Source organism: Dipodomys ordii, unplaced genomic scaffold, assembly GCF_000151885.1.
Source record: "Dipodomys ordii isolate 6190 unplaced genomic scaffold, Dord_2.0 Scaffold7, whole genome shotgun sequence".
Lineage (NCBI taxonomy): Eukaryota > Metazoa > Chordata > Mammalia > Rodentia > Heteromyidae > Dipodomys > Dipodomys ordii.
In genome coordinates, this window is record NW_012267223.1 from 744,267 (window position 1) to 754,644 (window position 10,378).

General features: G+C 52.9%; 1 protein-coding gene across 1 annotated transcript in view; it reads right to left on the reverse strand.

Annotated features, from left to right (window-relative positions):
* The window catches only part of Rnf213 (ring finger protein 213), a 97,211-nt gene that overhangs the window by 55,730 nt on the left and 31,103 nt on the right, over nucleotides 1-10,378 (reverse strand). Inside the window, exons 15-21 of the mRNA XM_013036259.1 lie at nucleotides 9,826-10,023; nucleotides 5,748-5,970; nucleotides 5,057-5,112; nucleotides 3,186-3,333; nucleotides 2,757-2,921; nucleotides 1,104-1,193; nucleotides 174-296 (exon numbers count right to left, since the gene is read on the reverse strand). Coding sequence (XP_012891713.1) covers nucleotides 174-296; nucleotides 1,104-1,193; nucleotides 2,757-2,921; nucleotides 3,186-3,333; nucleotides 5,057-5,112; nucleotides 5,748-5,970; nucleotides 9,826-10,023 — 1,003 coding nt within the window. The remainder of the gene's footprint in view (nucleotides 1-173; nucleotides 297-1,103; nucleotides 1,194-2,756; nucleotides 2,922-3,185; nucleotides 3,334-5,056; nucleotides 5,113-5,747; nucleotides 5,971-9,825; nucleotides 10,024-10,378) is intronic.

The following is a 10,378-nucleotide window of genomic DNA, read 5'->3' on the forward strand; positions in this document are numbered from 1 at the left end:
AGCAGCTGCGAATCCACGCGGAGGACTCGGGCCTGGGTGGCAAGAAGCTGCGCTGCCCCTTCCTGGGAGTTAGCGAAGTTTCGATTCTCTGGATTTCAGCACCACTGTCCTAGCCTAGGGGATGACCGCCCAGGACCAGTCCACAGCCAGCAGGGACCCCCCAGGCCAGTCACCTGAGAGGCGGCGCTCACGGCCTCGATGGCGCACTTCTCGAAGCTCCTGGCCACGCTGTCATCGCCCACAGCGTTGTCCCAACGCGTTTTACAGAAGATGGAGATCTGGGCGAGTGGCCGCTCCTGCAGCACAGAGGGGAAACTGAGGCCCGGCTGCCGCGGGGGGGCCCACGCTCCCCCTGCCCTGCCGCCCCCTCCGGACAGTTCCCACCACTGAGACTCCTCCCGCCCCACCCCCAACCAGGGTAAAAGCGTGTATTTAAAAACAACGTACAATTTTAAAAAGGTTAAGTTTGAGAAATCAGTTATTTTCTGTGCTTCTGTTTCTTCCCTGCCCCCCAGAAACAACCCATTGTCTCATCTCATATAAAAACCAGCTTGAGTTGGGCACTGTGACCCTAGCTACTCAGGAAGCTGAGATCTGAGGATCGCGGTTCAAAGCCAGCCTGGGTAGGAAAGCCTGTGAGACTCTTATCTCCAAGGAACCATCAGAAAACCGAAGTGGCGCTGTGGCTCAAGTGGTAGAGCGCTAGCCTTGAGCTGAAGAGCTGAGGGACAGCGCCCAAGCCCAGAGTTCACGCTCCACGACCGACCAAAAAAACAAAACCAAAAACAGTTCTGCGCGGGTCCTGGGCCTTCATTCTAAATGAAGAGTGCTTCTGGTGGGCGTTACTGAGGTTCCGGCCACTGAGGCTTTGGGCCTCGGGCCATGTCTCTGGTGTGACAAGAACTCATTCCTTTGTGGGCCTCACCGGTCACACTCGGGCTGTGAGAGCCCATCGAGGGACTGAAGAGCAGCCAACCTCGACCCCGTGCCCGGGACGGTCAGCCCGTCCACGCACCGCGCCGTTCATGGACCTCTGTTGTTACCAGGGGTGGGGCTTCGTCGAGGCTCCTTCAGCCCCAGAGGGGCGGGCCCAACCTCAGTACCTGCTTGAGCCTCTCCTCCATGAGCGTCAGCAGTGCGTCCTTCCAGCCGTACTCCGCGGGAAAGTCGATGTCCACCAGCCGCTGCCACATCTGCAAAAGCCACACAGAGCGATCAGCACCGGGACAGCCAAGAGCCGCTGCCACAGGGAGAAGGAAACGGAAAGACAGACGGACGGCCAGATGGCCAGCCACAGTATGGGAAAGACAGATGGACAGATGGCCAGCCACGAGGCTGCCGGGGGGGTTGAGGTGGGAGGGTATTCGCACCCAGGATGGCCTGGGCAAAAATGAAACCAGACAGACAGATACCGGGGCTCTGTCTCGTCTCTGGCTGCAGTGAGCTGTGTCAGGGGCAAATCAGGGCAGAGGCCTCCACCCGGCCAGGCCACCACTTCCTCCCCGGTGTCACTGGCTTTGGCTCTGCAGATTCCCCACTAGTGTCCACTTTGAACAATTCCCCACATACGGAAGAGAACTCCCCACCCATGAAAGCTGCCAGAATAGCAAACAACCCCTGTCCTCGGACGCCGACGCCCTGAGGTTCAATCACCTGTCACGATGACATTCCCACACACAGCACACATCTACACCATGCGCACACACATGCACGCGGACACACGTGTGCACCACCATCTTCACTGCAGAACCACTCAAGACAGCTGCGACCTCACACCACTTGCTGCTGTGCCCCTGAGCCCATGTCCCCCTGCGGCCCTCGGACCACGTGTGTGCACATGTCCACCCTGGGCCCTGCCTGCCTGCAGGTAGCCAGCTGCCTCCTTTCCCTCTCTCCTTCCTTCCTCCTTTCCTTTCTTCCCTCCCTCTTTCCTTTTCTTCCTCCTCCTTTCCCTCCCTTCCTTTTCTTCCTTCCTTTCTTCTTTTCTTCCTTCCTTCTCTCCCTCCCTCCCTTCTTTCTTTCCTTCCTCCCTTCTTCCTTTTTCTTTCCGGGCTATTTTGCGGATTGCCTCTTGATCTAACTTACTCCCTGTGATGAGCACCACTAGGTTAGACACACAGAGAAGCACTTTTGTAGGGTGGGGGTGGTCAAGTCTCCACACCTTCCCACGGCTGCCCGCCTGCGCACCTCTGGCCGCTGCCGCCCTCGGAGCCCGGGCTGAGGAGCCCGTCAGGCCTGCCTGCTGTTGGCTGATGGCCGGGGACGTGGTGAAGGCCGCATCCACCTGATTGCTCTGCAGTGAACATGCTCTCTTCTCCTAGTATCACACTGTAATCTGCCACAGGACCTGGGTGGATGGGTGCCCTGAGAAGTCTGCCCGTTGGCTTGAGATCACATCCCAACCACTGGCCTACTCTGGCAGGGACTGCCTGGCCTAGGACAAACTTCTTCTACATGGCGGCACTGACTTAAATAGGCCTTTCTTTCTACCTTTACCTCTAAAAAACTAGATTCAAAGTATCAGTAAGTTTTCATCCATTCCCTCTGTAGGTTGATATTCAAATTGCCCCAGATTTGAATACTAAGAGTGCCATCAATATATATACTTAATTATTTTTGTACTGGTCCTGGGGGCTTGAATTCAGGGCCTGGGCGCTGTCCATAAGCTTATCTGCTCAAGGCTAACGCTCTACCACTTGAGCCACAGATCCACTTTCTGCTTGTTATGTAATTGGAGATGAGGTAACACGGCTTACTTCTAGCTCGTTGGGGTAAGCGAACTGCACTTCGGATCCCTGTTCCTGTAACATTTTCCATACAAATGCCTGGCTCAGCCAGAGCCTGGTGGTGTCCAGGGCTTGCTGGATTGCTGTTGTCACGGAGACACTGGTGGCTTCGGCTTCTTCTCCCGTCACCTGGTCCTGTGGACACAGATCGGGTTGACTCTGCGGCCCCAGGCCTGCTGCTCCCTCCCACCATCTAGGACAAGCACTTGGTGTCCGGGCTGCTCCCCTACCCCACCCCAGAAGCCACTAGAACATCCTTGATGCTCAGACCCAAAGCGAGCATGGAACATGACCAGCTGAGCCTACCCCCTACTCCAACCCAGCTTCTTAAGCAGAAGCTGCACACGGTCCTGTGCGTCTCCTGGGCACAGGAGGAGCTCCATTAACTCACGCACTTACCACCACAAGCGACACAATGACAGAGAGGATCTGAGCGGACAAGGCGGGCACCTCGAACAAACTCTGCAGCTTGGTCTTCTGGCAGACGATGCGGTGGAGCTGCAGGCCCACAGCCAAGGAGGACTGGGAGGGGGTCTGCCCAAGAGCCCTGCCACACACGGAGAGGATCAAGTCAGGGAACCCCTGGCCGTGACCCGGCCTGCCCGGGAAAGGCCTAAGGGCAGGCACGTGGGACTTCCTTTAGGTTAACACCTGAACATTTCCCATCAGTCTTGAACTCGTGACCCATGTAGAAAGAAAACAAGATTATTTATGCCAGTCCTAGGGCTTGAACTCAGGACCAGAGCACTGTCCCTGAGCTTCTTTTGCTCAAAGCTATCACTCTACCACTTGAGCCACAGCACCATTTCTGGCTTTCTCTGTCTATTGATGAATTGTACCCAGGGCTTCACGCATGCTAGGCAAGCACTCTACCACTGAGCCACCTTCCCAGCCAACAAGGTTTTTTTAATGTGTATCCAGTCTAAACTAAAAAGTCTAGAATGTATATTACTAATTGTTAAGATACTATACAAATTTTGGGGGGAAAAACATTCAGAGAAATATGGGAAGGAGACACAGGGAGGGGGGAAGAATAAGAAATGGGGGGATACTTGAGAATCACAGTTCAAAGCCAGTCCAGATAGACAAGCCCATGAGATACTTCTTCCCAATTAACTACCCAAAAAGTCAGAAGTGGCGCTGAGGCTCAAGAGGTAAAGAGCTAACATTGAGCAAAAAAGCTCAGGGATGGTGCCCAGCCCTTGGGTTCAAGTCTAAGACTGACACACACACACACGCGCGCGCACACACGCACACACACACACCCTGTGAGACTAGAACATGTCAGAACATGTTCTACTTGTAGAATTTCTCCATCTCCAGGTCTGGTGTTTCCTGACCCATAGGATCGAGGGGAGGAACACCAACTGTGCACAGAAAAGCCAAGTGAGAGCACAAGGCCTTAAATTCAAGTGCCAGTGCCGATAAAAGCAAAACAACCAACAAATCTGCCATGTTAGCCCTGCGCAGTGGCTAGTTTACATCCCCCCCGCTTTTTTTTTGGTCAGTCATGAGGCCTGAACTCTGGGCCTGGGCACTATCGCTCAGTTCTTCAGCTCAAGGTGAGCGTTCTACCACTTGAGCCACAGCGCCACTTCCGGCTTTTTCTGTTTATACGGTGCTGAGCAATGGAACCCAGGGCCTCATGCATGCAAGGCAGGCATTCTACCACTGAGCCACCTTCCCAGCCTCTATATCATACTTTTATAATGTTGAACATTTCATATGAAATAAATTATACACAAAAGAAATTCTGAAGCTGGAGCTGGGAAGGTGGCTCAGTGGTAGAGCGCTTGCCTTGCATGCTCGAGGCTCTGGGTTGGATTCCTCAGCACCACATAAGCAAAAAGAAAAAAGCCGGAAGTGGCACTGTGGCTCAAGTGGTAGAGCGCTAGCCTTGAGCTGAAGAGCTGAGGGACAGCGCCCAGGCCCAGAGTTCAGGCCCCACGACCGGACCCAAAAAAAAAAAAAAAAAAAAGAGTCTCTCAGACTTTCCTGCCTGGACTGGCTTCAAACTGTGATCCTCAGATCTCAGCCTCCTGAGTAGCAGGGATTACAGGCGTGAGCCACCAGCGCCAGCTCCGCCCTCCCCCACTTTTGAAGTTGGAGGACAAACTGAATAACTGGATAAGAGACTGAAGGGTGCCCTGGTTTATGACTTCCCCAATCAAACTGGAGCCAGCAGTACACCACAGAGACCACCGGAGGCGCTGTGGTCAGACCCCCACAGGACCACGCGCACAGAGGCCACGGCTTGCTCTTCTACTTACGAGTGCTGATAAATGTCCAGGAGGTTCAACAGCATATTCAAAACAGCCTTGACATCCTAGGGCCAGGGAGAGAGAGAAACAGCACAACTTAACAGCACCGCAGGGTGTCACAAGGCTACGTAAGCCCAGAGCAGTAACTCATTTATTCCCTGCTTCTAACCAACACTGTCCTCAGGGTACACAGGTACCAATCTGTCTTTCACCAAGAAAATTCAGGTTGTAAAATTCTATCATCGTTTGTAGTGGAGGCTGAAGGGTCAGGATGTTGGTTCAAAGCAGCCCAGGTGGGAAAGTCTGTGAGACTCATCACCAATCAAGCCAGAGATGGAGCTGTGGTTCAGCTAGTAGTACACTAGCCTTGGGCACAAAAGCTCAGAGCCCAGGCCTGGAGTTCAAGCCCCAACATCCACCAAACAAACAAACAAACAAAAAGCAGAAGCAGAGCTGTAGTTCAAGTGATAACGCGCTTGCCCTTGAGTGTAAAAGCCCAGGTCCTTAGTTCAAGTCCTAAGAAGAGCCAAAACACACACACACACGAATCTACATCTATGTTTTTACAGGGCTGGGGATGGAACACGGGCCTTCGCAGTGCTTGGTGAGCACTCCACCGCTGAGTCCTACCCACGGCCCTCCGGCACTTAGCTTTCTACCTCTTTTGCTGAGCAGGCCTGTCTGCCTCCACACAACACACCTTGATGTTCAGGTGAGCAATCTCTCGGAGTCTTTGCAGCTGGTAATGCGCCCCCACCAAACAGTCGAAGACTTGAGCAGGCTCCTGACTCAGGTATTCAATGGTGTCTTTCATGTAGTCAGCCAGCTTTCCCAGAGGCAGCAGACTGAACCAGGATCGGAAGAGGTACGCGTCCACCTGCAGCAGGTGTTTGTGGCTCACAGTGAACCAAAACATATGTTTCCTAAGGAGAGAATATCAGGCAGCTGTGAGTGACAATAAAGTAAAACACAGCCATAAGAGAAAAAAAAAATCCCAGGCTTTAAACACTGCAATGCCTCCTGGGAAAAAAAATCACAAATCCAAGGAAAAGCAAACAACGACACACTAAAACATTACCCACCCAAACCTGTCACCCTACCTATCTGGGTGACAGAAGTAGAGGGATTGAAGTTCAAGACCAGCCGGGGAACAAAGGTCCTTGAGCCCCCGCCACAACCACAGGCTGAGCTCACGCATCTGAGGCTGCCCTCCTCAGCACAGGTGGGAGAAACGCAGCCCAGCCAGCCCACACCTGAGAGACCTCACCTCAAAGATCACCAGTGCCAGCTGGGCACACCTAAAATCCCAGCTATTCCGCAGGCTGAAATCTGAGGATCCAAGTTTGGAGCCGGCCTAGGCAAGAGACTCTTATCTCCAGTTAACCAGCAAAAAAGGTGGGACCGGAGGTGTGGCTCAAGTGGTAGAGTGCCAGCCTTGAGCACAACAAATAAGGGACTGCGCCCAGGCACTGAGCTCAACCCCAGGACCAATACAAAAAAAAGGAAAAAAAGCCAGGCCTGGGGATGCTCAGCCCAGTGGAGCCCTTCCTGGGGCATTCCCCAAGACAGTACATACAAAAAAAAAAAAAACAAAAAAAGCCCAGAAACCAGGCCTGTGGTAAGTTGTTAGCTACACCCTGGATTAAACCATTCAGAAGACCGGTCCCATGGGCTGCAGATCTGTACTGAATACCCCAAAGACTGGGAACACACAGAGTAAGGAAGAGACAGAGGCTACGAAAAATACCAACGAAGGCTCCTGTTCTTTGTCTTAGTGTTCGTGGTGCTGGAACTCAAGGCATCACACAGGCTGGGCAGGTTTGCAGCCTCTGAGCACGCCAGCACCTTTACCTTCCTACAGCTGTCATCCAGCCAGCACCAACAGCTTCCCCTCGCTCCTCTCTCCTCCTCCTCCTCTCTGTCTCCCCCTCTCTCCATCTCTCTGCCTCTCTCTCCTCCCTCTCTGACTCTCTGTCTCTTTTCCTCCTCTCTCTCCCTCTGCTTCTCTCTATTTCTCTTTCTCTCTCTCTCTGCCAGTCCAGGGACTTGAACTCTGGGCCTGGGCACTGTCCCTGAGCTTCTTTTACTCAAGGCTAGTGCTATACTACTCAAAACTACAGTGTTACTACATCCAACTGTTGCCAAGTAGCTTACTGGAGATAAAAATCTCACCGATTTTCCTGCCCAGGCTGGCTTCAAACTGTCATCCTCAGATCCCAGCCTCTTTATTATTATTTTTTTGGTCAGTTGTGGGGCTTGAACTCAGGGCCTGGGCGGTGCCCCTGAGCCTCTCTCGGCTCAAGGCTAGTGCTCTATCATTTGAGCCACAGAACCACTTCTGGTTTTCTGGTAGAGATTAACTGGAGGTAAGAGTCTCAGGGACTTTCATGACCAGGCTGGTTTCGAACCGTGATCCTCAGAGTAGCTGGGATGACAGGCATGAGCCAAGGGTGGCTGGACTGACCAACACCTGCATTTATTCTAGAGAGATGCACATCTTTGAAGGGCATTTGAAACAGATCAAGAAATCATTCTGATTTGGCTTAAATTTCATAAGATTCTAATACTAGTGAAGAAACAAGAATCCCCTTTAGCGCACGGCTTTACTCCAAAACTCTGCAGGTTCCTAGTGGATTTGGGGGCAGGCAGTAAAACACTGAACACATCCCTAGCCTCTCCACCCTTCTCTTGCTATATAGCCCAGGCTGGCCGTGAACGTAAGACCCTCCTGCCTCAGCCTCCACAGACCTGCAATTATAAGGCTGCACCTCCATATCCAGCAACACATGTGCTTTGAACACTGTGAGATGGGCCGGGGGGCGGGGGCAGCTCAACCCCTCCTTCCTCCCCAACAGCACGGGGCAGCCTGCACAGAACAATCTGGTCACATAAGTTCAGCAAGACTGAGGTTCAGAAACCATGTCTGGAAGTCACAGGAGACAGCTCTGTAACCTGACCTCCTGCAGCTTCACTGTGCGCATTACATCCACATGAGTTTGGGAGTTTGGGGTTTTTGTGGCTGGTCCCAGGACTCAGGACCTGGGCACTGTCCCTGACCTTTTATGCCCATGGCTAGTGCTCTACCACTTGAGCCATACCTCTACTTCTGACTTTTTGGTGGTTCGTTGGAGATAAGAGTCTCACAGACTTTCCTGCCCGGGCTGGCTTTGAACTGTGATCCTCAGATCTCAGTCTCCTGAGTAGCTAGGATGACAGGTGTGAGCCACCAGCACCGGGCACATTCACATGTTTTATAACAAAACTCCCAAATTCTTCATCTTCAAGTAGTTTGATTTAAAAAAAAAAAGTAGAAAAACTGATGTAGATGAGCAAAATGTTCCCTTCCAGTATGATTTTACAGTGATATCATACAATTGAAAATCTGTGAGTGATTAAATCGGTTTAACTCTGAGGGGCTGGGGGCAGCTCGGTGGTCCAGTCCTGACCCGGCATGTACACCAAGGTGGTTCCTGTTCCAATGTTCAGGACCGCAAAGGGGCAAGAACGGGGTATCTACCTAGCTGATCCCCAAAAACTCCAGCATCTAAGTTTTCCCAAAGACTTTCCCATCACAGTTCTCTGTAGTAAAGGTACGGGCATTTTACAAAAAGCCTTACCAGTTGTGCTTGTATGACTCTGTGCCATAGAACATAATCAGAGGCAGAGAAAAATGTAAGAAAATGCAAGCACCCCAGGATGCGCATGGCTCACACCTGTCACCCTACCTACTCAGGAAACGGAGACCTGAGGATTGCAGTTCAAAGCCAGCCTGGGCAGGAAAGTCTGTGAAACTGCTTTTTGTTTGTTTGTTTCTTTGTTGGTTGTGGGGCCTGAACTCTGGGCCTGGGCGCTGTCCCTCAGCTCTTCAGCTCAACGCTAGTGCTCTACCACTTGAGCCACAGCACCACTTCCAGCTTTTTCTGCTTATGTGGTGCTGAGGAATTGAACCCAGGGCCTCATGCATGCAAGACAAGCACTCTGCCACTGAGCCACCTTCCCAGCCCTGTGAAACTGTTATCTCCAATTAATCACCAGAAAACCAGAAGTGGAGCTGTGGCTCCAAGTGGTAGAGCAAACAAACAAACAAACAAACGAAAAAGAGGACAGCGCCCAGGCCCTGAAATCAAGCCCCACGATGGGGAGAAGAAGGGAAAACCAAATTTGAAAATGGGTTCAAACCCAGGGCAGAACTGGCTACATTAGCAGCACACTCTCCAAACAGAACACAAGGCAGGTCACCCTGAGCCCCTCAGAGTGTTCTTACATGGAATGCGAACGCAGGGGAACTCACGGTGTACACCGAGGAAGCAGCGGACGATTGGTCGCTGCAGTTCACGTGCGCAGAACCACGTCTGCACCAGGAGGTTCTCCGGGCTCCCTGCTCATTCCTCCTCTCCACAGAGTCCTGCTTCCCCAATCTGAACATTATTAATAATATTACTGTGATTTCTTCTGTCACCAGGGGCAAGGGGTCTGCCATGAGAGCCCACAGAGCTCTGAAAAGCAAAGCCTAAGAATCTTATTCCAGCTGGGCTCCAATGGCTCACACCTGGAATCCTAGCTACCCAAGAATCTGGGTTCAAAGCCAGCCTGGGCAGGAAAGTCCATGAGATTCTCACTTCTCATTAACCACCATAAAGCCAGATGTGTAGCTATGGCTCAAGTGATAGAGCAGATGTCCAAAGTGGAAAAGTCAAACAAGAACACCAGGCCTCGAGTTCAAGCCCCAGTGCCGTGCCGTGGTCCGAGGAGAGCTGTGTACGCGCTCCACTACTTACTGATAGTCGTCGTGGTCCCGAGGCTGTGGGAAGGGGATCCCTCTGAGGGCCGCCCAGGTCTCCTCCGACTGGCTCAGGACGTCTCGTCTGGGCGGCGACAGCTGCATGACGTAGTGCAGGACGGGCAGGATGCCCAGCCCACATTCCACCTTCTCCTCCACACAGCTCCTGCACAGGTTCTGCAGCCAGTCCTGCCACCTCCCAGGGAAGGAACGGGGGCCCTCAGAGAGCTCGGACAGGCGGGACAGGCCTGCCAGGCGGTCTGAGGCCACAGCCTGCACGGGAGTCGCACGCCGGACGCGTGTGGACAGGAAACGCAGGGAGCCAGGACACCCTGGCCCGCTCCTCGTCTCATGACATCCTGGGCCCTGGCTGAATCCCCATGACGGGCTTTGCCTGCTCCAAACGCACCGGGGAGCACCAAGGCTCATGGGCCGGATTAAGGAGTCATCACGGGGGGCTGGGAAGGTGGCTCAGTGGTAGAGCGCTTGCCTTGCATGTATGAGGCCCTGGGTTCCATTCCTCAGCACCACATAAGCAAAAAGAAAAAAGC